The 26,864-nt window shown below is 43.6% G+C and overlaps 1 protein-coding gene and 1 non-coding gene across 2 annotated transcripts; both read right to left on the bottom strand.

Moving 5' to 3' along the window:
• Window positions 1-11,322: 11,322 nt before the first annotated feature.
• LOC112090130 lies at window positions 11,323-11,430 on the bottom strand. The gene has a single exon (XR_002901480.1). It is a non-coding gene; the product is annotated as a small nucleolar RNA R71 (small nucleolar RNA).
• Window positions 11,431-24,512: 13,082 nt separating this feature from the next.
• On the bottom strand, window positions 24,513-26,864 carry LOC112089856 (uncharacterized protein At3g60930, chloroplastic-like). Its single transcript, XM_024160610.1, has 4 exons — window positions 26,221-26,864; window positions 25,972-26,147; window positions 25,129-25,880; window positions 24,513-25,058 (listed from the first exon to the last, which is right to left on the bottom strand). Exons 1-4 carry the CDS (start codon window positions 26,862-26,864, stop codon window positions 24,513-24,515), a joined length of 2,118 nt encoding a protein of 705 aa, XP_024016378.1.

Raw genomic sequence — 26,864 nt, 5'->3', positions numbered from 1 at the left:
AGAGATTGCATAAACTGAATAGATAGATGAAAAGAAAGAACAAAGGTTCAAGAGAAAAATCTCTATCTCCCTAATCTAAACCTAAGAAACAAAAGTTTGGTGCCTCCCTATCAAGGGGAAAGGAGCACACACGAAATTAGGTCTTCTAAAATACATATTTATAGGTCTCCAAGTGTCTCTGGTCGTCCTTAGGGCTTCTTCTGCAGAGAGAATGAGTTGGGCTTGAAAAAAGGCCATTGGGTCGTTTATGGGCTTGTCGCAGAATTGGGCTTCTCCAAGTCTGGTAAATGCTGGTCCACCGTGGATGAAGGCTCTCAGGCGTGTCCAGGATGATTTTCACCGCGTTCACGAGCTCCTGGACCGCGGTGGTTGGTCTATGATGCCCAAACTTCATTCTTCCTCTTGCTTCATTCGCGAGACTGCAGAACATGTATTTAGTAAATTAGAAATAACTTATGATCCAACCGTTAGCTTGCTTTGATTCCACTTGTATTGGAAATATGGTTGTGTTCTCTATCTTGTATCCTAATGTGAGCTTGATCAGAGAGTTAGAAGGTCTTCATCGGATGTAAAACTTCTGACAGTCCGAAATTGGCCAAAAGTGGATTTTTCTCCAATTTGCATTGCTTTTGCCTAAGTAACCTGAAAAGTCTTTTAAAACTCCTAAACATGGAAAACACTTATAAAACCTTCAAAAGTGATTGAAAACACCTGCATAAGATACTGAAAGTGATCCATAAATATGGTCAAAATCAGGTGTTATCAGGAAGTTAGATCTTAGTGCAATAGATTTCCGGGGGAGTTGATAACACCGGATTTTGACCATCTTTGTGGATCACTTTAATGTCTTTTACAGGTGTTTTTACTCCATTTTCAAAAGTTTTCAAAGTATTTCTATGTTTTCGGATTTTAAAAGATTTTTCAGGTAATTTGGGATAAAGAGGCACAAATTGGAACAAAAAGACTCTTTGGATAAATGCAGACCGTCAGAACTCTCATGGAGAGACGAAGATCTTCTCACCTTCTGATCATCCCCAATATTGGATAACTTATAGAAGAATCAACCAGCTTTCAAATGCACTTGGTTTGGAGACATTCCAAAGGTTGGATCTCAAGATTGGAGACAGTCGAAGACGGCCAGCAAGTCACGCGACCGCGGCCATCAACACATCCACCGCGGTCACGAGCTGCACGACCGCGGCCAAGCCTCCATTTCCCGCGTCCACGTTACTCCCGACCGCGCCAACTCCGATTAAAAGCCCGTATTTCTGAAGTCCAAAGTCATTTCTCCGCCTCAATTCCGGAACCTTAGAGATCATGGAGTATTGAAGACTATAAATACTTGTCATTTAGGTTGTTTTTAGACACCGCCTTGATACTTTTACAAAAACCCTTTTTCCTTTAGCCTTTTTATGCAATTTTTAGAGAAGATTATTCGACTCTAAGTTCTTCAATAGAGAAGCTTTCTTTCATATCTTTTCTTTACTGTTTTTGATTGCTTTTATTAAAACCAATGATGATGTCGACCTCAGCCATGTCTGAGTAGATCCCGAGTTGGGCTTAGGGTTCCCGAAAGGGGCTCTCATAATCAATTAAGACATCTAGGTTTATAGATCTGGGATTTTAACTTTGTTCTCTGTTTATTCTCGTTCTTATTGCATGTATGCTTGATTGATCACATTGTATCTGATCTACATAGTTAGTGTTGCGAAAGTTTTCATTAAGTATCCGACCTAGAATGAAACAGACGATTTTTCCGTAGGAGTGGAAACCTTCCTGCGGCGAAATCATGAGTACTGACGAGTCCTGTGCAGCTCTTGCGTTCTCTCCCTTCCAAGGCCAGAGTGGAAACCTACTTGTCAGGGTTGCGAGAAACAGTTGGTTATGATTACGACAGTGATGTAGTCATACCGCCGTACTCTAGCTCTAGAACCCTATATTTCGATATATCAATCCCAATCTATAATCCCTAGTGTTAAACCGATTATGATCCCTGTAGAGTTCCCAAAAGCTCAGCGTTTTTAGCCATAGTTTACAAACCAATCGATTTTTACTTGCAAATTTAGATCCGCATTTTATTTGCTTTAGTTCGATATTCTACTTGCTTCATTTGCCTTTCATTCGATTTTCTACTTGCTCTTTAGGATAGATTTATTTGCTTTCTTAGTTTCATTTAATCCGTGACAAACAACCAACCTCTAAAACCACTCTAGTCAAGACATAAAGTTAGAAACCGTAGAAGAATACCAGGTACACAAATCTCTGGGATTCGATCTTTAAGTACTACAATTGATTAGTTGTGCACTTGCGGCTTTCATTTGTTTTTATTAAGGGTAAAACTTGTTCCCTCACGCAGTAGACACATCAACGCGACCGCAGTAAACTTGTTTTTGGCCACGGTTACAAACTCGAGGTCGTGGTTGATGTGTGTTTGGTCCCGGGCCGAACTGATGTGACTGCGGGAGCTTAAATGCGGTCTATTCCTGCTTCTCCTTGGTTCCTACTGGGCCGAGCAGTCTGGAACCAATCCTTCTTTTTGGTTTTTTTGGGGTTTTGATTTTTTTTGCTTTTTGTTTTTCTTTAAGAAACACCTGAAGCTAGGGGCATCTCCAACCCACCTCTATTTTAGAGGTGAAAATAGAGATTATGCTCCAACCCACCTCTATTTTCACCTCTAAAATAGAGATTGCTATTTTTTCCTCCAAATATAGAGGGACTCTATTTTTTCCCTCTATAATAGAGGTGAACTTTTTTATTTATAAAGTAGTCCTTTAACTTTTAAATCTTTCTATTTATGCAAAAAAATATATTTTTTATGAATATAAATATGATAATTTTGGTTATAGTAAATTTTAAAAACACATCAGTGGGGATGATTAAAGTATTATGTTTCTTTTTATAATTTAATGTTTTTTTAATTTATGAATTTTTACTTTGAGTATTATTATAATATGTTGAAATTTTCATAAAAAGTAACATAAGTGGGATTAATTTAAAAAATTTAGTAGTCAAAGGTTAGTATTACTATAATTTATGAAAAAATAGAGGTAACCATTGGAGATGGTCTAATAAAAACAAAAAGATCAATAGAAAAAGTAAGAAAATCTTAAAGAAAACAATACATAAATGGGCTGCCTCCCATTAAGCGTTTCTGGTTTAAGTCGTTTAGCTCGACTTGGTGTAGGAAATGACTCAATCCCATGAAGAAGACCTTGTCCTAAGATACGTCTTTTTTGAAATCTCCTTATTTTGCCTACCAGGTTCTTCGTCACTCCAAAGTTCTGCTTCAAACACCTCTGTTGCATGACGTTTTCCTGCTTTGAAGAAGCTGTCTTTGTCGACATTAGCAAATGAGATCCTTTGGTTTGGGAATCCATGATGGCTCCGGCAATTGCTAAGAAATACCATCCATGAATGATAGGATGTGAATCATCTTTGGTCTCGACAATGTAGAAATCGACTGGAACTAGGCAATCTCCTATCCTCAAAGGAATGTCATAAGCTACTTTTTTTGGTGTGGCACTCGATTCGTCAGCTAGACTTATCTTTGTCCTAGTCTTGTGCATATGCTTAATACAAAGCCTCAAAGCAGTTGCCTTGGACATCATGTTGAGACAAGCTCCAGAATCACAAAGAACATGGTTAAATCTTTCATCTCTAATGGAACAAGAGATAAGAAATTGACTTTTGTCTTCAATTTTATGCAGAGTTCGAACAGCCTTCCCTTGTTTGGCATGAATGAACAAGTCTTCTATCTCAGGAATGGATTCCTTGCGCTCACAGAAGCAGTGGCCGATCATATAGTTTTTGCATGCTGTGGCAAAAGTGATTCATTCAGGTAAGCTTCGAACGACATCATTGAACTCATCTAGATTTTCTTTGCTGATTTTGTTGGTGTAGTAGCTGCATTCTTCAGGTTTTTGGAGATGGATTGAGTAGAAAGAAGCATCAGGTGATGTTAGGTGTCTAGCTCTCATGAAATAAGTGTGGATGTTTTCTTTGGACTCCTTGTTGTATCTAAAGAAAACCTGAAGCCATCAAAGCTTCCAGACATCATCGAAACTCAGATGGGTATGAATTGTTTTGACAAAGTTGTTGAATTCGATGAGCTTCTCTCAAGATATGCTGCTAGTTATCACTTCAAGGCCAGGTGAGTTGCTTCCTGATGAGTATCCTGCGTTTGCATCTTCGATAAACAGGCCACATCCTTCATCTTCAGAGTATTGTTCTTCATACTCATCTTCACAAGAGAAAGCCATATTGCAGGGTAATGGCTTATCTTCATCTTTAGATTCCTGAGTGTTGATAGAGTCGATCAGTTTCTGAAAGGGGGGTCTAGCTACACAAGGAGGAGTATCAGACGAGCAGTTGCTTGTATGAGCCGAACAAGGCTGCTTTGGGATGATCTGACGGTTGGTCGTGACTGTGGAGATGTGAAAGCGGGGAAACGACTGTGGGCTGCGGGTAGACCAAGCACGACCGTGGTGGGATGCTTTGTGGACATGGTCACGGGGGATGCGGCCGCGGGGAAGTGTCTCTAAGGTGAGTTGCTCGATTTGCTTGCTCCTTTGCCTTCTGAGTGATCTCCTGGGTCTTCTGGCTCAGTGTATTTCTTTCCTGGATCAAGATCTTCGGTGTAAAGTGCTGAACCTTGTGCTCCTTGTCCTTGCATAATTTCTTCAAATTTCTCTTCAACCTCATCAAGTGCATAGACAACTTTGTCTAGGGTTGAGCCAAGCTCTTCGGTTTTGTCCATGACTTTGTATACCTTTTCTGAAACTTCAACTGTGAAATCATAAGACTCGTTTTTGGCTTCATTAAGGGCGTTGTCTACATCATCGAGCTTGAAGTCTAGTCTCTGATCTTGTTCTTAGTACTGCGAAGCTCAAAAGTGTGCTTGGCTTGCTCCTCTTCCATGGCGTCGAATCTCTCAGCAATGGTGGCTGCATCCTTTTTTGCTTATTCTTCTATCAACTTGACCTGATCAGAGAGGTTTTCAAACTTTTTTATGAAGAGAGTTGATATGCCATCGATTCTATCAGGAAGGGCAGTAGTAGAGACGGCTTGAGCATCAATAAACTGCTTGACTGTAGCTTCAAGCTGCTCCAAACGGTTACTGATCTGCAAGTTCTCATCCTGCTGAAGGATTTGGTGAGGTAGGAGATGAACATATGGTATAGGGCTGACCGTAGGAGGTGCGTAGGGATCGTCTCGGTTTATAGGTGTCTTGCAGCGTCCGTACGACTGATGGTTTGGATTAGGGTTCCGAACAGAATTGAGAAGATCGCACATAGACTACTCTTCTATGCGTCTGTTAGCTTGAGGAGTGCTGTAGAAACCTTCCTCATAGTAGAGATTTCGGTTCATAGGATTCATTGCTTCGAAAACTAAAACAAACAGAACCAAAAACAATAATAACTATAAAAAGTGTTCTAAAGTTGATTTACCAACCTTTCTTAGGTTTCTGCGGAAAAAAAAACGCGTGCCTTCCCTTGCAATGGCGCCAAAAACTTGATGTGGTGTGTGCGGGGTGTCAAGTTTTACCCGAATAAGAATCAATAAGCCGCAAGTGCCCAACTGATCGATTGTAGTACTTAGGGATCGAATCCACAGGGAAGGAGGATCTTTTTCTGCAAAAGCATTTGAAAGAAATATGAAGTAAGGAAGTCTAGAACTGGTCCAATTTTAAAGGGGTTTTGGGCTGTCACGCAAACATAATTTCTAAACTAAACGGGAAAAGGAAAAGTACTTGAGAAAATCGCTGGAAAACTAAGGAAAACTTAACATAAAACTCGAATGAAAATCGGCTGGGGATGAAAAATAACCTAATGACTACAAGCTTTTATGAAAATCAACGAAAACTTATAGAGGCGAGACGCTAGGCTTTTAGGGAACTTATCTCTGGGGATGAACGATTCAAAATATTTTTAAAAAGTAATTTAAAAGATCCTAGCTAAAACTTTTAGAACTCGAGTCACGAACGTATGACTACGCCACTGTCGTGGGCATAACCAACTATCTCTTCGCAACCTTGACTACTAGGTTTCCACTCTTGCCCTGGAAGGGAAAAGATATGATCTTGCTTAAGACTCGTCAACATTCACAACTCGCCCATAGGTAAGTTTCCACTCCTATGGAAGAATTACTCTTCTTAAACTAGATCTGGCCCTTAATGAAAACTTTCGCAACACTATGAACCTAAATCAGATTATAGTTCATGACACTACTCTCATGCATTAAAAATAAGTTTAGAAGAAAAAGTTCTAGGATTCGGCTTTAATAGCTAATGCAATCATCATCAAACATATATAGCCCCCATCGAAAATCCCTTAAACCCAACAATAAAACTACTCAGACATAATTAAAGAAAGCAAAAACATTGTATTAAAAAGCTGTATTGAAAAAGATATGAAAAAGAAACAAAGGGTTCAAGAGATAGGTCTCTATCTTCCTAAACTTAAAAAAACTCTAAAGAAAGAAAAGTACTTAAAACTTAAATAGAATTCATAAGCATAAAAGAGCATACGACTTAGGGTTCCTAAAACATGTATTTATAGTGCTCAAGTCATTTCTGGACGTCACTTAGGGTTTTTACAAATGAAGGAATCGATTTGGGCTTGGAAATGGGCTTCTGGGCCAAAAAGGCCAATCTCCACGGTCAGGAGGGACGTGACCGGTGTAAACTAGGTGCTGGTCGCAATAAGGATTGCTTGCCGGCTGGTTGACGGGACATCTTGCTCTTCGAGTAACTTTTGAATGAACCGTTAGATTATCTCGATGTAAAGTGTGCTAGAAAGCCAATTCTTTCATCTTTAAGATCTTCAAATTTGAGCTGGATCAGACCGTGATAAAGTCTTCATTTGAGGGTGAACTTCTGACAGTTTGACTCTGAGCTGAAAGTCTGATCTTCTATCCATTTTGCTAAGCTTTTTCCTAAGTTTCCTGAAAAGAGTCTTAAAACTACAAATACTACAAAAACATAATAAAAACACTTAAAAGCAATGAAAAACATAAGAAAAGTATTTCAAAACGATCTATAAAAGTGGTCAAAATACGGGGTTATCAATAGCTAAGCAAAGATCAAAAGCTTTATATTCATTAAGATCAGCTCGGGAAGACCCCAAAGAAGTGGTACAGTCAAATGCCGATAATGTTTTGCAAAAAGGATGTTACATTTGGCCAAATTAAAGGGCGGACTAAGAAGTAAATAAAAAAACTTCTTCATCGAAGCGCAAGGAGAAGAAAATGAAGCTCCGAGGAGTCGCCCACTCCAAACCCCTCATTCCGAGTCATCAGATGAGGAGGAAGACGACGGAAAGAGATTACGAGGGGCCGGAGAGCGGTGCCTTCCATCGACGTACTTGTCAAAGACCCTGCACGCATTTTCCAATCTCTGTGGGGATCAAGGAGGAAGAAGTTTCTGACCGAAAGGGGCAACTAGGGACGACATCCCCACCACCAAAGGATGAAATTAGAAGAACGGCTCTCGTAGGTAACGAGGTAGTTGTTGAAGGAAGGCAAGAAAGGGGCTGTGCCCCGCACCCTGGAAACCTGATCATAAAACTACATCAAAGCCAAACAATTAATCAAAAATGGAAAGGAAAGATCAAAGGACAGGGAAGGTTACCAGGGAAGCGCCAACGAGCGGAAGATCCGGGAACGTCGAGGGTGACAGCGAGCATGAAGGAGTCGTCATAGGGGTCCGCTCCCCAGAGCAAGGACAGAGAACCCACAGGGGAGCGCATTGGTGGCCTCTCCATGAGTCCCAGCGGTTGATCCAGAATTTGCACCAGTTTGAAGTAGCGCGTGATCATCACCGCCGTAACCCTGAACCCCAACAGATTGGAAAGGCACTACAAAAAATATGTACATTGTTAGCGCGAAAAAACTGCTATCATACGTAATACATAGCGTTTTCATAAATTCTATGTCATCCGCAGCCAGGGCCGGCCTAAAGTGAATTGATGCCTCAAGCGTACCATACAAATGATGCCTTAATCGAAAAAAAAATTGCATCATATTTTTTAAATATATAGTTAAAATAATATAAAATAAATATTTTGAAGCCCATAATCAATTTTTATATGCCAAATCGATTTTTGAAGCCCAAAATCGATTTTTATGAGCTAGAATCGATATTTTGAAAGCCCAAAATTGATTTTTATAAGCTAGAATTGATTTTTTTTAAAAAAAATATTTGATAGGGATAATGACTCTTATTTATAGACAATTTTTCCTTTCCATTTTCTGTAATTGGTTGATGTGGGATAAGTCTATTTACACACTTATAAAAAAAAAAATTTGGACTTTTTTGGCTGTTCCAATAATTAATGTCTTTTGAACCGCTCTGGATCCATTGCTTTATGGACTTTACCTGTGGGCTGGCCCTATGGTAGGTACTATCCGTACTATAGCGTTTTTAACTTGCTATTATAAGATTTTCTATTATAGCGTTAATTGAATGTATATAATTCTTTTTTATTTATTTTTTTTCAAATTGAATGTATATATATATATATATTTAAATCCAGTTTTATAGAATATATTTTATTGAATTTTAAAATAATAAAAAAAGAATTTAAAAATAATAATTATATTTCATAAATCATTAACATAAATAAAAGTAATATTACATTACCGAAAGTCTTACATAACATCTTATACAAACATCGTAAACAAAAATAAATCTAACATCATAAGGATAACGACAAACTTCCTAACTAATGTACATAAAACCTAAGTATACTAGTCACAATCAAAGTATCGAACCTTTATTCTTTCTCCCTAAGCACGCTTAAGAAGATTATCCAAGTTTCACCCACTTCGTTGCAGCTTCAGTACTTCCTTGAGACGCTCCAAATACAGGGAATAGATTGCTAGTTCACGCGCGAGAAAATTAAGCGTAACATATTGGTTAATGTTTCATTTCTGACAAGACAAGAGAAAAAATAGAATTATACATGAGTCAAGTACATATCGAAATTCACTCTACATAACTAGACAAAGACTACACTTGTCAATAAAGGATGGAGAGGACATAACTTACAATTTCGTATGACAATCACACAGAATTGATTGCCTCATATCAATCACCCAAGATAGTGTATTTACAGCCATTGCAGGCACTCGAAGACTTTTGGTTAGAGAAAATAATCGGGCAACATGATAGCAAACTGAGGTTTTTTAAGCACTCTGCACACAAATTGGAAAAAAAGAGGTCATCTCATTAATACAATAGTAATGGTACTTGTGATGAATTGAAAAACAAAATTATACAAAAGACTACTTTGAGATTAAGAAAATTATGCTCGTTGTTCTATTACATTGGAGCATGATAACTCAAGAAGAAAACAGAGCCATGAAGTATAAGATCTTTTACCACAAATAGAAGTAATGGGAACACATGACTAAAGCTTCATTAAGAAAACAATATAAATTGCAGAGAAAACAAAACTTTAGTAGTTGAACCATTTGGTTAAGAAAAGGAAAACACATGGCACACTGATAGACCAAGTCAACTAAGGTATTACACACATAAGAAGAAGAGATCAAGTCAGGAGAAAGATGAAGGAGTCGTTGCTGAGCTGGAATAGTCGTGAAGAAGCTGAAGCTCACGTGGATCAGTTAGTGAACGGTCGTCGCAGAAAAGTTTATTAGTATAAATATAGGATTGTAATTCTGTTTTTCGTTTTATTGAATTTGTATTTCGTTCTGGAGTTTGTTAGAGATTCTAGTCTCTGCAATTTGGCGAACACCGTATTTTAACCACTTTTATGGATCATAATTATATCTTATGCAGGTGTTTAACTTTGTTTTCAATGGTTTTTAAAGTTTTTTCAATGTTTTAGAGTTTCAAAAGACTTTACAGGAAACTTGGGCAAAAGATATGAAATTTGGAACAAATGAGCAATTTTGGATAAATGCAGACCGTCAAAAGTATGACAAGCGATGAAGATCTTTTCACCATCTGATCACCCCCAAATTTTGAGACAACATAGTGGATCCTACCATCTTTCTAATGCACTTGGTTTGGAGACAATGCAACGGTTAGATCTTCAGATACTCCCGACGCAAGAATGACAGAAAATGCAGTTTCAGAAGAGAGCCATGTGATGGGACCGCGGCCAACACCTGTTTTCCGGCGGGTAGAGCCACCGCGACCGCGGAACTTGGTCGTTCACTTTCCTGAAGACTTAATTAAAGCCCAAATCAATTTCTTTCGTTATTTTTGAAGCCCTAGGTGTCCAGAACCACCCCAGAAGCTATAAATACCCCCTTTAGGTTATTCCTAAAGAAGGGATAGACGACATAAGATAGAAAGAGAGAGAGTTTGTGTGAGAAGCCCTAGGAGCCGCCGCCTTTGAAGGAGAAGCCGTCGAGGAGAGCATCATCGCGCCTCCATCTGCGACTCTGTTCTTCGTTTTTCTTCCCTCTTTTCTTTAATTTCCTGCTTTGTTACAATATGTTTGAGTAGTTACCCAGTTGGGTTTAAAGGGATTTTTCAAAGGAAATTTCATGTGTCTTGGCTTATGAATCGATAGATTTAGGATTATTAATCTTCTAGATGTTCTTCGTTTGCCTTTAATCTTACTGCGTGATTCTCTGCTGGTCACTTAGAAGCCGATCTGATATGATATGTTGCGAAAGTTTTCATTGATTGTCTGAACTAGGGTGAAACGAGCAATTCTTCTATAGGAGTGGAAACCTACCTGTAGTTGAGTTGTAAATGTTGATGAGTCTTGTTCTGCTATTGCATCTTCTCACTTGTTTACTTTTACTTTTTCTTTTGAATTTTTCAGGTTTCTCTGAGATGAGAGTCCGGGAACATGTTCCCGGGACTCTTGGTGATCCACCATATCGTGTGGATGGTGATCCAAGAGATGATGACCTGACTAATGATGAGTTTGAAGAGCCGATCTATGATGACAATGAGCTAATCGGATCGACAAAACATGAAGATGATGATGAACTGATTGGAAGTTTCGATTCACTCGAAAAATTCTTGGGAGATCGAAGAGCTATTCAACCAGCCTTACCAGAAGATGGCAAAACCGAAATTAAGGTACCCTATATCCATTTAGTTCAACAAAATCAATTCTATGGTTATTCATTCGAAAACCCGATAGACCATATCGAGACGTTCAAAGAATTATGTGCAACCATTACAGCAAATGGGGATTACCATAAGTGTAGTCTTTTCCCATTCTCTTTGAGAGACAATGCCAGCAAATGGCTAAAATCTTTAGAACCTACTTCACTAAAAACGTGGGCAGCGTGTATAACTGCTTTCCTAAATCGTTTTTACACTAGAAATCGTTCAAATCTCTTAAGAAACAAGATAAGAACTTTTAAACAAAAAGAAGAAGAAGATCTTTTAGATACTTGGGAAAGATTTAGGGAATACCAAAGAGATTGTCCACACCATGGATATACCGAGGAATACCTGCTGGGTATCTTCTATCGCGGTATAACTTCAGAGTTACGACACTCTTTCGACACAGCAAGTAATGGAGACTTCTCAACTAGATCTGTAGAAGATGCTCACGTTTTCATTAAAAATTTCGCAAACAGCTTCCAAAATCAAGTAACCTTTGGTAATTCTGCACTTCCTGAGAAGAAAGAAGAAAATTCGGAAGTTATGAAGTGTCTCCATCACATAATGAGTCATCTTGGATTGCAACAACCAAACAAGGTAAACAATACATGTAACTTTGACGGTTGGGACAACCCAATGGATTCTTATGATCAAGAGATGATCAACACTGCAGAAGTCTATCAAATTCAAGATTTTCCATTCGTTTCTGATCACCGCGGGTCCATTCATCCGGACCGCGGCAAACCAAGCTTTCACCACGGTCGTGATGATGCTGACCGCGGCCAAGACCTATTCCACCGCGGTCGCGAGCGTTCTGACCGTGGGAAACCGTCTTCCGAGCTTGCCTGGAAATCAACTTCCGAACCAATCTTGGCTATTCAATCTAATCCTATTCCATATTCTTGTTTTCCCTCTTCTGAAGCTGAAAACCTAAACAAAAAGATTCTAGAGCTTGAAAAATCTAGGTCTCAAGAGATTAGTGATCTTAGATCTGAACTAAAAACGATGCAAGAAGATTTCAATGAAAAATTTTCTACCCTCCTTAGCCTGATGATAAAAAAAAATTCTAAAAACATAGAAAATTCTGAAGAGGAGCCAAGTGAAAACTCTTTCGAAAGCTTAAGTGAAGCAGATCCCTCCGATCATGTGAAAGCTATCACACTTAGGAGTGGATTAGCTTACAAAGAGCCTGAATTTCCTAAAGATCCCGAAGATGAGGAAAAGGGTAAGGAAAAGGAAAAAGAAAAAGAAAGAATCACGAATGAAGATGTTGAAAAAGAAGTGGTAGGAGAGAAGGATAGAGAAGAAGTAAGAGAAGATTCATCCCGGGAAGTTCTCGGAGAAGACCCGATTCTACCTCCACCAACTCGTGTCTATAAACCTAAACCTCCATATCCTAGAGCCTTAAGAGCCCTTAAGAAAGAGAAAGAAAAAGCTAAGCTGAAAGAGCTAATCGATCAATTAAATGTGAGATTACCTTTCGTAGAAGCTTGTGCTATGATTCCTGCTTTAAGAAAATACATGAAGGGTATTCTAACAAATTCTTTAACTCTTGAAGAAGGCGTTATGATGATAACCCATGAATGTAGTTCTATCCTGCAAAGCCGAATCCCTGAAAAGAATAACGATCCTGCTTCGTACTTTCATGCACCATCAATGATGTAGCTTTTGAGCGTGCTCTCTGTGATTTAGGTTCTAGCATAAACATGATGCCTCTTTCAGTAGCAAAACGTTTGCCTACTAAAATTTCCTTAGTATTAGCTGATTGTTCTGTTAGACAACCTGTAGGTATCTTAATCGATGTTCCTGTCAAAATCGAAAAATGTTCCATACCCACCGACTTCGTAGTTCTAGAACTAGAAAGAGAACCTAAGGATCCACTTATTCTTGGACGACCATTCCTATCTACTGCCGGAGCCATAATCAATGTTCCTGAAGAAAAAATTGACCTTCATCTAGCCGGTTTAATTATGCAATTTGACATGAACAAAAGTTTCGATAAACCGACTTTAGATGGCAAAATTTGTTGGGTTGATGAGTTAGACGGAATTATTGAGGAAGTCTATGAACATCTGCTTCTAGACAACCCTTTAAGTGTCACGCTTTCACCCGCAAAATGAACGCAATTTCCTTGAAGAAATTTCGAGTGAGTGCGCACGTATGCTTGATAAATCCGAAACTTATAGAAAACCTCTAAACTATCTAGATCTTAAGGACCAAACAAACATTCCTACACCTCCTTAAGACACTGCCGCAGCAATTAATGATCCTTGGAGCGAGCTTAAAGCCCCTAAAGTCGAGCTTAAACCTCTTTCTGTCGGACTTAAGTACGCTTTCCTTGGACCAAATTCTACTTATCCTGTCAAAATAAACTCTGGTTTGACGGAAGAAGAAACCACAATGCTGTTGACTGAGCTGAGAAAGCATAGAAAAGCCTTAGGATATTCACTTGATGACATACCTGGAATCTCTCCAGATATTTGTATGCACAAGATAAATCTAGAGGATAATGCTAAAAACTCAATCGAAAGTCAAAGGAGACTGAACCCTAATCTCATGGATGTTGTCAAGAAGGAGATTATGAAGCTTTTAGAAGCTGGAATAATCTTTCCTATCTCAGATAGCACTTGGGTTAGCCCAATTCATGTTGTTCCGAAGAAAGGAGGAGTCACTGTCATTAAAAATAATAAAGATGAAATGATCGCTACAAGAACAGTAACTGGACATCGTATGTGTATCGATTACCGGAAACTGAATGCAGCAACTAGGAAAGATCATTTTCCACTTCCATTCATAGATCAAATGCTAGAAAGGTTAGCTAATCACCCTTACTATTGCTTCCTTGATGGGTACTCTGGATTTTTCCAAATTCCTATTCCTAATCATCAAGAAATAAGGACATTCACTTGTCCATATGGCACGTTTGCTTACCGACGTATGCCTTTTGGATTGTGTAATGCACCTGCTACCTTCCAACGGTGCATGATGTCGATCTTCACAGATTTTATTGAGGATTTCATGGAAGTGTTCATGGACGATTTCTCTGTCTACAGGATCTTCTTTTGAAAAATGCCTAGGCAACCTTGATAAAGTTCTGCAAAGATGTGAAGATAAACACTTAGTATTAAATTGGGAAAAATGTCACTTCATGGTACGAGACGGAATCGTGCTTGGGCATAGAATTTCTGGAAAAGGAATTGAAATTGACAAAGCTAAAATGGAAGTCATGACAAGCCTACAACCACCCATAAACGTAAAAGGAATTCGTAGTTTCTTAGGACACGCAGGATTCTATAGGCGCTTTATAAAAGATTTTTCTCAAATAGCTAGACCTCTTATGCATTTGCTTTGCAAGGAAACAAACTTCAAGTTTGATGATGAGTGCTTAGCCGCGTTTCATAATATCAAAGAAGCTCTTGTTTCCGCTCCAGTCGTGCAAGCACCTGATTGGGAACTCCCGTTCGAAATCATGTGCGATGCAAGTGACTATGCAGTCGGAGCAGTGTTTGGCCAACGAAAAGATAAGAAACTGCACGTAATCTACTACGCAAGCAGAACTCTAGACGAAGCTCAATGCAATTATGCTACAACAGAGAAAGAACTTCTAGCTGTCGTATTTGCATTTGAGAAATTCCGTTCTTATCTCGTAGGATCTAAGGTCATAGTTCATACTGATCATGCTGCAATCAAGTATTTAATGTCTAAGAAAGACGCTAAACCTCGGTTGATAAGATGGATCCTCCTACTGCAAGAATTCGATATCAAAATTCGAGATCGGAAAGGAGCAGATAATGGAGTTGCAGACCATCTTTCACGAATTCGAGTTGAAGAAAGATTGCCTATAAATGACAGTTTGCCTGAAGAAAACATCTATGCAATAGATACTACCCCCACCAGTGCTAATACCGCACCACCACGTCCACTAATGCGAAGATCAGATGCTTTCAACACCCCATGGTTTAGGCACATAGCAACTTACCTAGCAGCTGATGTAGAACCACCACAATTCTTTGGGTATAGGAAGGAAAAGTTTCTGAAAGACGTTAGACATTATTTTTGGGATGAACCCTATCTCTATAGGAGATGTGCTGATGGGTTATTCCAAAGATGCGTGGCTGAAGAAGAGATGGAAGGAATTTTATTCGGAAGCCATAACTCGTCATTACGAAAGACATTTTGCAACCTTCAACACTGCTTCAAAAATCTTGCAAGCAGGTTTTTGGTGGCCTACTTTGTTCAAAGACACTCAAGCTTATATATCGCGATGCGATAAATGCCAATGGATGGGCAACATAAGTAAAAGGAATGAGATGCCTCAAAATTTTATTCTCGAGTCGAAATTTTCGATGTCTGGGGAATAGATTTTATGGGACCCTTTCCTACTTCTTTTGGGAACCAATATATCTTAGTAGAAGTAAACTACGTCTCTAAGTGGGTTGAAGCAGTCGCTAGCCCCACCAATGATGCGAAAGTGGTCATGAAGCTGTTTAAATCTATTATATTCCCGCGTTTTGGAGTTCCTAGAATTGTGATAAGCGACAGAGGTTCACATTTCATCAACAAAGTCTTTGAAAATCTTCTTAGAAAGAATGGAGTTACACATAAAGTTGCTTCTCCATACCATCCCCAAACCAGCGGTCAAGTAGAAATCTCAAACAGAGAAATCAAGTCGATTTTGCAGAAGACAACTGCAGTTCATCGCAAGGATTGGTCTACCAAGCTTGATGATGCATTATGGGCATATCGAACAGCATTGAAGACACCATTGGGAACAACACCATTCAACCTAGTTTATGGAAAAGCATGTCACCTTCCAGTGGAACTCGAGTATAAAGCGCAATGGGCTATCAAGGAGATGAATATGAACTTGAAAACAGATGGAGAAAGAAGACTACTTCAACTTCAAGAGTTAGAAGAAATCCGACACAATGCTTACGAAAACTCGAAGATCTACAAGGAGAAGACTAAAGCATATCATGATAAGAAGATTATTCATAGAACTTTTGCTCCTAACGATAAAGTTCTTCTTTTCAATTCTCGTCTTAAGCTTTTTCCAGGAAAATTACGTTCAAGATGGTCACGATCCTTCACGATAAAGGAAGTTGTTGGGGTCGGTTTCACCCCAAACATTTTAACCATCTCAAAAATGACTAAGTACCTGAGAAAAACCGAGCTGCAGTAAAAGACAAACGAAGGGGCCGAATCCTTAAGGGAGAGGAGTAATTGGGACGAGCCCTGCAGAGGGGTATTCGTGCCGAGCTACGCAAGAGAGGATACGGGCCGAGCTGAGCTGCATCACAGATGTACTGGGCCGAGCCTTGTTAGGGAGCCACTGGGCCGAGCTGTATCGTGAGGTATGGGCCGAGCCGCACTTCAACAGGACTGGGCCGAGTCGCGCCTCGGTGAGTTAGGCCAAGTCGCGTTTTAACTCGAATAGCAAGTGGGCCGAGCCATAGAGAAGGATAGATGGACCGAGCTGTGAGAAGAACGGAGAGCGGGCCTAGCAGCGCGAGAGGAAGCATGGGCCGAATCGCTTCCCTTTGTGTTGGGCCGAGCCGGGTTTCCAAGATGGGCCGAACCAAGGCTTTGGAAGACGAAAGCCCACAGAAGCCCTAAGCAAAGTACTATGGCGGTGGCCGCACGAAGCGATAAGGAAACATTCCTAAAATCTCTCCCGAGAATCTCGGCTAGGCGGTTTAAGAAGTTAGTATAAATAGGAGATCTCTGCGATTCATTATGTAACTTGAGCAACCCTAAGCAATAAAGACCTAAACACTTTCACAGCAATTAAAAACCTTTTTTGATCTTACTGTTCCTGTGATTGCCCTAGAAGTTTCGGATCTCTTAGTTTTTCCTTACAAGTTTTTGGTTGTGCGAGTTTCGGCTCACACAATTTGGCGCCGTCTGTGGAGACATCGAAACTTTCTTACTCTAAATCAAAAAGACTCTAAGATCCGAAGAACATGGCGAGCAACACCCCCGACGATAACAACAACAACAGCAACAATGGTAACGGCGCGGAGAAGGACGCTCCGGCATCAGGCACAACAACGGCAGTAACCGAAACCCAGGAGGAGCTGCGAAACATGATGGCTGCGTTGATGAAGAAAATCGACGAGCAGGACAAAAAAAATGAGGCGATTACAGAGAGGCTCGACGCGATAGCGGCTGAACGACAACACCCAACCTGGAGAGCCGGAATTCCCGACCCGATGGATGGAATCCTGAGACGTTTTGACTTCTCAACGCCTGCAGAGGCCTCAGGGAGCGGCGCAAGAAACGCTTGGCTCCACCAATGTTTTGACCCCTCGGCGAACAGACTCCCGCGGCAACCCGAGTCAACATGACCGAGCTGCCTCCACTCCGTCGGAACTCAAGGGGGAGAATGACGCGATCGATGTGGACGCCCAGCAGAACGATGGAACCATGAATCCGCAGCAAAACGGCTCGGCTCGGCGAATAAGCCAAGAAGAGCTCACCTCGGCACTAAACGGCATCTGGACTAACGAAGTCTCCGATCCGGCTCGCGGCGACAACCCGACTGAAGAAGAAGAAAACCTCAAATGGATCGAGCAGGCGGACCGCGAAGACGAGCCGAGGAGAGAAGAGCGGGAGCGAATCCCCCAATCAAAGGGATGGACTCACGCGTAAACTGTCGAACTCAAAGAGCTGCGAGTCTCAATTGCTCGGACAGTAGCTGAAATACGCGCCATGAAGTCTCAAGTGCACAACGCGACGAGTGCTGCGCCCCAGATCGACCGGATGCTTGAATAAACTCAGAGAACTCCATTCACGGCAAGAATCACGGAGGCTAGGATTCCCGAGCCCGGGAAGGTGAGAATCCCTTTCTACGAAGGAACAACCGATCCGAAAGCACACATCACAGCGTTTCGGATAGCGATGGGACGAGCCTTCACGAAAAACGCTGCCAAACTGACCGAGCGGGAAGTAGATGCCGGATATTGCCTGCTCTTCGTGGAGCATCTTAAGGGAGCCGCGCTCGAATGGTTTTCGAGGCAGGAGCGCAACTCAATCGGCAGTTTTCAACAGCTCTCTGCCTTGTTCCTTAAACAATACTCGATGTTTATGGATAGAGGAACTTCTGACGCCTACCTGTGGACGCTATCCCAAGGACCGAACGAGCCACTTCGAGATTACATGGCAAAATTCAAGGCAGTTGTATCTAAAATAGAAGTGATAAGCGACAAGGCTGCACTCGAAGCTCTGAAACGATCTTTGTGGTACAAATCCGAATTCCGACGGGAGATGGCACTCAACACGCCACAAACGATTCAAGATGTTTTGCATCGGTTGTCAGACTTTGTCGTAAACGAGGAGGAGATGAAGAATCTGGATGAGCAGTATGAAGCGACAAAAGCAGCAATCCGAAGCTAAATCTTGACGCGCCCCTCGAAGAAAGAAAACCCATCAAACAACACAACAACACAGAGCTCGGACGAACCTAGAAGCGGAGGCGCCCATAACTACCAAGTAGGCACTGGACGCGGAAGAGGAGAGCCGCACAACAATACTAGGGTAAGAAAACCCACCAACTACGACGAAAAGGCTTTCTGCGAGTATCACCAGACCTACGGACATTCAACGGCACAATGCCGAACGTTAGGAGCAAAACTCGCGGCTAAGATGGCAGCGGGAGAGCTCCAGAATGCGGTCAACCTTAAAGACTACATCCCTAATGAACCACAAGAAAGGGCCGAGCCGAGCGGCGCGGCAGAACCCATAAATCCTCCCCGACGAGGCGATAACTCTAAGCGCGACAGAAGAGGCGAACCCGAAGAGCGACCCGGGTCGAGGCAAAGAATCGATATGATCATGGGTGGATCTCAATACTACCAAGATACCGTGTCCTCCATCAAAGCCTATCAGCGCCGAGCCGAAGCGAAGGAGAATTGGACAGAACCGACCGACATCCCGAATACAGTGATCTCCTTCGCCGAGGAGGAAACGGCAGGAATCGATAGACCCCACAATGATCTGCTGGTGATTGAGTTAACAATCAGGGATCATGACGTAGCGAAGGTGCTCATCGATACTGGAAGCTCGGTGAACGTCATCTTCAGGGAGACACTCAGAAGAATGGGAATCGACCTCTCCGAGGTGATAGCGATCCCCAAACCTCTAAACGATATTTTCAGGAGAAACGACGATGACTATGGGAACGATCAGGCTCCCTGTGTTAGCTGGCGGAGTCACTAAGATCGTTGAATTCGGCGTCACTAATCATCCAGCAATCTACAATGTGATTATGGGAACTCCATGGATCAACGGGTTGAGGGCGGTCCCCTCCACCTATCATATCTGCCTCAAGTTCCCGACTCCAGCGGGTGTCAAAACGATCTGGGGGAATCAGAAGGAGTCACGAATATTCTGCCTGGCAGAGCACAAGCTGAGGAACCCCGTCACTAATGCACGAGCAGACATAGATCGCAAAAAGATGAAGACAGATCAAGAGCCTGCGAACAAGCTCTCGAAATTCTTATAGCAATTACAGATCGCGGAGAGCCGCGAAACACGCGCCAAGCCGGTATGTGATGCAGTGGACTCGGTATGCATAGACGAGACGCGTCCAGAACGATGCGTCGAAATTGGAGCAAAACTAGAAGAGCCTCTGAGAAGCAAACTCCTTTCTCTCCTCAAAGAGAACATCAACACTTTTGCCTGGACAGCGGAAGACATGCCGGGCATAAGCATTGACATGACCTGTCACGAGCTGAACGTGGACCCAACCTTCAAACCAATCAAGCAAAAAAGAAGGAAGCTCGGACCCGAACGAGCTAAAGCAGTTAACGACAAGTGGAGAGATTGCTCAAAGTAGGATCAATCACCGAGGCCAAGTATCCAGACTGGCTCGCGAATCCAGTGGTTGTAAAGAAAAAGAACGGCAAATGGCGGGTCTGTGTAGATCTCACCGACCTCAACAAGGCATGCCCAAAAGACAGTTTCCCTCTGCCGCACATCGACCGGCTTGTTGAAGCCACTGCGGGAAATAGGCTGTTAACATTTATGGACGCGTTCTCCGGCTACAATCAGATCCTGATGCATCCTGATGATCGGGAAAAAACGGCATTCATAACTGATCGCGGGATATACTGCTACAATGTAATGTCGTTCGGGCTCAAGAACGCAGGGGCAACATATCAACGGCTCGTCAATAAAATGTTCGCGGCTCAGCTCGGAAAAACCATGGAGGTATACATCGACGACATGTTAGTCAAATCACTCAAAGAGGAAGACCACGTCGCGCATCTACGGGAATGCTTCGAGCAATTGAACAAGCACAACATGAAACTAAACCCGGCGAAGTGCAGATTTGTAGTCACCTCGGGAGAGTTCCTCGGCTATCTGGTAACTCACCGAGGCATAGAAGCAAACCCCAAGCAGATCAAGGCATTAATCGAGATGCCCTCTCCAAGGACGAAGCGCGAAGTGCAGAGGCTCACTGGAAGGGTCGCTGCGCTAAACAGGTTTATTTCCCGTTCCACCGACAAGTGCCTGCCTTTCTACGACACCCTTCGAGGAAACAAGAAATTCTAGTGGGACGAGCGATGCAAAGCAGCTTTCCAAGAATTGGAGAATTATCTGGCAAGCCCACCGATCTTAGCGAAACCAGTCGAAGGAGAGCCGCTCTTCCTCTACATCGCCGTATCGGCTACTGCTGTGAATGGAGTGCTTATTAGAGAAGAACGGTCCGAGCAAAAACCCATTTTCTACGTCAGCCAGACACTGACCGACGCCGAGACCCGCTACCCCCAGATCGAAAAGGTCGCCCTAGCCGTCATAGTGTCGGCTCGCAAACTGCACCCGTATTTTCAATCACATTCGATTGTTGTGCTCGCTACACTTCCGCTGTGCTCGATCCTACACAGCCCGAGCCAATCCGGTCGGCTCGCCAAGTGGGCCATAGAATTGAGCGAATACGACATCGAGTATCGGAACAGCTCGTCTGCAAAGTCACAGGTGCTCACAGCCGACCCCAGACGAAGTATGGACGCTGCACGTCGACGGCTCGTCATCTAAACATGGTTCAGGAATAGGAATCCGCCTCACCTCTCCCACAGGAGAGATATTGGAGCAGTCGTTTCGCCTAAACTTCCACGCCTCGAACAACAAAGCAGAATACGAAGCACTGATCGCCGATATATGGCTAGCGCAGGGAATCAGAGTTCGAAAGATAAGAACCTTTTGCGACTCACAGCTCGTAGCATGTCAGTTCAACGGAGAGTACGAGGTGAAGGATGGACGAATGGGAGCTTTTCGAGTCCGAGAGTTGGTGCAGAAGTTCGATGAATTCGAGCTCACACGAATACCCCGAGGAGAAAATACCTCGGCCGACGCCCTGGCAGCACTTGCTTCGACCTCAGACCCGGATCTCCGATGGACGATCCCAGTCGAGTTCATCGAACGTCCTAGCATCGAAGAGGTAGAAGAAGTTCGGCTGATAAATCCTCCCGAACGAGAACCGGGAGACGACGAAGCCATTCTTATGGACGAAGACTCCTTACCAGCCGAGCCGGAGTATGGCTGCGACAAAGAATGGCTCGGAGCCATCCGAGTATATATCGCCGATGGAGAAGTACCAACCGAAGAGTGGGAAGCCCGCAAATTAAAAGCTCAGGCTGCGCGGTATGTCCTCGTCAACGGCGAGGTGTTTAAATGGAGATTTTCAGGACCTCTCATGACATGCGTCGAAGGACCGGAGGCAAGAAAGATCATGCACGAAGTGCACAGCGGCGCGTGCGGAAACCATTCTAGCGGAAGGTCGCTCGCGATCAAGATAAAACGGCACGGTTACTTCTGGCCTACAATGGTCAAGGACTGCGAGAAATTTACGGCGAAGTGCGAGAAGTGTCAACGGCACGCTCCAACAATTCATCAACCTACCGAGCTGTTCTCATCAATTTCGTCACCCTACCCGTTCATGAGATAGTCGATGGACATAGTCGGACCTCTACATCGATCGAAGCAGAAGCGTTTTCTGCTCGTCCTCACGGATTATTTTTCCAAATGGGTCGAGGCCGATTCCTACGCAAGCATAAAGGATGTCCAAGTCGAACACTTCGTCTGGAAAAATATCATCTGCAAACACGGGGTCCCCTACGAGATAGTCATCGACAACGAATCCCAGTTCATCTCAATGCGATTTGAAGCCTTCTGCGAGAAGTGGAAAATCCGTCTACGCAAATCTACGCCAAGATACCCTCAAGGGAATGGACAAGCTGAAGCAGCCAACAAGACGATCCTAGACGGTCTGAAAAAGAGTCTCGACGCAAAAAAAAAGGACGATGGGCAGACGAACTCGAAGGAGTCCTTTGGTCGCATCGAATGACTCCGCGCCGAGCCACCAGAGAAACTCCATTCGCTTTAGTCTACGGAGCGGAATGTGTAATTCCCCCCGATGTGGATTTCCCAGGTATTCGACGAAGACTTCTACCAAGACAGGAGGGCTTGAACCATTTAATAATGATGCTGGATGAGCTCAATCTAGTCAACAAAAGGCGCGACCAGGCTTTAATCCAAATCCAGAACTATCAACAAGCAACGGCGAGATACTACAACAAAAACGTTCGTAGTCGAAGATTCAAAGAAGGAGAGCTCGTCCTTCGAAAGGTTTTCCAAAACACTGCCGAGAAGAATGCAGGAAAGCTCGGAGCAAACTGGGAAGGTCCTTACAAGATTACAAAAGTAGTTTGCCCAGGAGTCTACGAGCTCGCGACGCTAGCTGACGAAGCGATTCCAAGATCATGGAATGCAATGCACCTAAAGAAGTATTATCACTAAAGCTACAGCACGGTCAACATGAACTACAGGACGGTTTGATCCCTGCAAAGGGTACGTAGGCAGCCTGTCCTCGGACGGGTTCAGCTGTCCCCCCTCCTAAAAGGGGGGGGGGGGAGTGGGTACGTATACACATACTATCTTTTAACTCTGCAATTTTACCTCACCTACTTAGGAACATTGCCACTTCGGCCCATTTTCAGTTCATTTTAAATCATCTACTTATTTCACGTTCACCTTAGAATTATAGTTCGTTCATTATCACTTCGGCTAGTTTTCTCTTTCTTTTTAAAACATCAACTTATTTCATAATTCGCCTCGGATTTTTAATTCTTTCATTCATCACTTCGGCGAGTGATCATATCACTTCGACATGTTATCATGACTTGATCGTCTCGGACCTTTTACTTGCCCTCACTTTCAGATCGGCAAACTAAGTCTCCAAACGCCTCGTCTCGTTGCTGGCCACAACGGGACAACAAATACAAAGTTCTCTAAACGGACTTTTACCACCTTTCCTAGGACGAAGGTGCAAGTTACATCCTCTATGGATAAAAATTAAGCGCGCTATACATAAATCAGACCAAAAACGTATCGGTCGCTACAGTTTACTATCGTAAACGAGATTATAAGTCGAGACGACATCGCTTTCTCTAAAACCGAAGTAAACTCTTAAAACCCAGAAAAACACACTCATCCTCTCGGAAACACCGGTCTATAGTCATATTTAACGAGACTACTATATCCTCTTGAACTTTCGCCTCGTCAATGAGAAAACACATAACTTACCTGATAAACACTTTGGCTTTTTTCTCAAAACAATCTATAACAGCCCAGCTCAATGCGGACCTCTCTCAGTGACAGAATGGACAGACCCCGAATCATCTTTGGTTAATAAAAACAAAACGCCTCGTCGTTTACACGGCTCGGCACCACATGAAGAAAACGCCTCGTCGTTAAACATGGCTCGGCGTTCCCAACAGAAGTTGCTTTGATATTATCGCTTAATACTCTTCAGCGTCACCTAAAACAAAGACGCTCCACAAATCAACTCCCAGCTCGGGATTTAGAACTCAAACGGGATCCTTAACAACTCACCCATTAGCCCGTATTTCTATCGATTTCAAAGAGCTCGGCCAGGGAAGCAATCGAGATCATTCTCAACACAGCTCGATAAGCCAATCAATGACAATTTCTTTCCAAACAAACAGTTTTCGTAAACATTTTCACGGATCGTCAAGGATAAACGCATCAAATCCGAGAAACGGCTAAGGAAAAAAAGAATATAACCAAAAGAAAAAACAGTCAGGTGGATAAAGCCATCCAGGCACCGGTTACACAAAAAGTTCGAGAAGCAGATAAAGTCACCCAAAAATCATAAGTACAAAAATGCACGAGACGAAAGACAGGGGAAAGTGGAGAGGATCAAGCCGCGGACTGCGTTTCACGCTCGGCAAGGAGATTCGAGAGGGCCGGCGTACCCGCATTCGATCCGGTCGGATCTACGACGCCCAAGTTGGCCGCTGTCTCTTCGAGCGGCTCGTTACCAAGGCTTGTATCTACCGAGTCCGGCGATACGGGCGAGAAAACCAGCTGGCCTCGAATCTCGGAGGCAATGCGCTCATACGCTCATTACCAAAATCGTCTTCGGCGTACTCGCTCTCTCCCAGCACTTTAGCTGCGCCTCCTCATCATCGAGCATTGGGGCGTCCGATTTTTTCAGGACGGCAATCATCGCAAGGTTGCCCTTGATTTGCCCCAGCTCGTTCTTGTCGTTTTTGGCATTCTCGAACTTGGCCAAGCCTTCCTCTACCTTGGCGAGGCGCTCCTGAAACTTAGCCGTCAGCTCTCGCCTCGCTTCCTTCTTCGCACGCTTGACCTTGGCGTTAAACAAGGCATCTTTGGCCGCGATACGCCTTTTGAGCAATGCCACCTCGGCGCTTTTGGCTCTCCTAGCCTCCTCGAGGCGAATGACCGAGGCAGAGACTTTGTCAACATTGGCACGGAGAACTATCTTCTCCTCTTCCAGCCTCGACACCCTGGTCATCGCCTCGTCCAGCTTCCCCTTCGCCGCCGCGGTCTCGTTCCGAGCCTCGTCCAAGCGGCGTTCAACCTTAGACATGTCCATCTCGTATTCAGCCATCAGCTCGTTGATGGCCGCTACAAACTGCGAAGAATGATGCGCATTAAACACTTAGTGAGAATTCGATAAAATAAGGAGAGCAAACAGAATATACCTTGGTACCGCGCTGCGCCATCGCGCCGTACGAGCTCGGTCTCCTCAGCTTCTCAGGAGGAGGGAGACGCGTGTTCGCATTATTAACACGCGCGAACATTACTGCCGAGGCGTCAGGGTTGTCGACGACCAGCTTGCGTGCAGCGGGATCGCCAGGAGTCTGCTTGCGCCTCTTCTTGGTCGGCTCGTCCTTTTGGATTGCCGCGCCCTTCCCCTTGTCAGCGGCCGAACGTTTTTGGCCAGAGTCTTGCTTCTGTACAACCAAAGTCGGGGGCCTCGATGACTTCGGAAGAGCCAGGATAGCCGAGTTTGAAGGAGTTTTACTCCACGCCGCAGAGTCATCTCTGGACGCCTCGGGAATAATTTTGCCCGGTTCCACCTCGGGCGCTGCTTCTTTCTCGGTCGCCTCGGCAACGTTTGCCTCCGCGGCTCGGGTCGTGCCTTCACCTTCACGGCTCGGTGGATCGGTCTGAGGGATAGCCTCGGCCTCTGTCTGAGCCGCCTCGGCAGCTCGTCTCGCAGCTTCCTCCTCTTCACACTTTTTCTTGTCTCTAAGGGTAATGATCACCATTTTTTCCCTTGTGTCTAGCGAAGAATTTGAGGAAGAAGAGCTAACAGGAACTCTGGCAAGAATGGCTCGTGCTCTTTCCACTCTGTAGAATGAAAAATGCTTATTCCAATTAACTTTTCGAGCCGCAAGAGAATCTTGAACAACAAAGAGGTCGTCGGGAATCGGGGGAAGAATGCTCCGAACTGCAAAAACAACATAGGAAACAATCAGCTCGGTAAGAAAAGTATATACAATAAATAGTTCCGAGCCGAGGCAAAGCTTCGGATCGGCTACCAAGTGGTCCCCAAGCGGTTTTGGTTTTATGAACGTAGTCCTCGCCAATTGACGCCTCGTTCACCAAGACATAGAAAAAGCGCTCGGTCCAAAACTGATCCTTGCTTGGAAAGCCACCTATAATCCGGCGGTTGAACTTGTTGGAAATATAAAATCTATCTCCCTTCGGAGCTTTCCTGATTTCCAGCAAGTTCAGCAGGTGATTCAGTTCAATATCGAGCCCGCATTCGAAGCTTCGAACCAAAATGCCGATCATGTGCCGCAGCCCTCGGTATGATCTGTCCGATTGAGATCCCATGTTTCCAGAGGTACTCAAGGATAACTCCGGGGATCGGGATCCAGAGAAAACAAAGCTCAAAGAACGCCTCGTACAGAGTAAAGTGATTCTCAGGAGGATTGTCGGCTCGGTCATTCTTATCTGGAAGGACAAATTCTACCGCCTCGGATATCCCAAAGCGACATCTCAACGCCTCAAGTGAGTCAGGGGAGGAGAGCGTAGAGTTGGGCGGGTCAGGTTTTTGTCTTTTCACTCTTTTCCCTCGCCCAGATGAAGAAGCGCCTCGGGACGCCATGAGACGTTCTAGTTCACGCTTCGCCTCGAGCAGATCAAAGGGAAAAGCTTCCTCCTCGGGTTTCACTGCGGCATGATTAACATCTTCGTCTAGAGCAGGACCCTGAGGGCGGCTCGTCGAAATGGACGGCTCGTCATCTAGAGAGCGAGCGCCTAACGGATTCGAACGATTCGACGCCTCGTTGCTTTCAGACGAACGATGGGAAGGGCTCGGCGAGACAGACGCCTCGGAGGATCCTGATACACCCCTCGCCTCGGCGTCTGCACTGCTCGGTTCGTAATTAAAAAGTGAATCCAGCGAATCATCGGAACGGTTCGACAT

The sequence above is a fragment of the Eutrema salsugineum genome, unplaced genomic scaffold (genome assembly GCF_000478725.1).
Source record: "Eutrema salsugineum unplaced genomic scaffold, Eutsalg1_0 scaffold_11, whole genome shotgun sequence".
Classification (NCBI taxonomy): Eukaryota; Viridiplantae; Streptophyta; class Magnoliopsida; order Brassicales; family Brassicaceae; genus Eutrema; species Eutrema salsugineum.
Note: the sequence above shows the minus strand (reverse complement) of the source record. Positions and strands in the feature narration are given on the sequence as shown.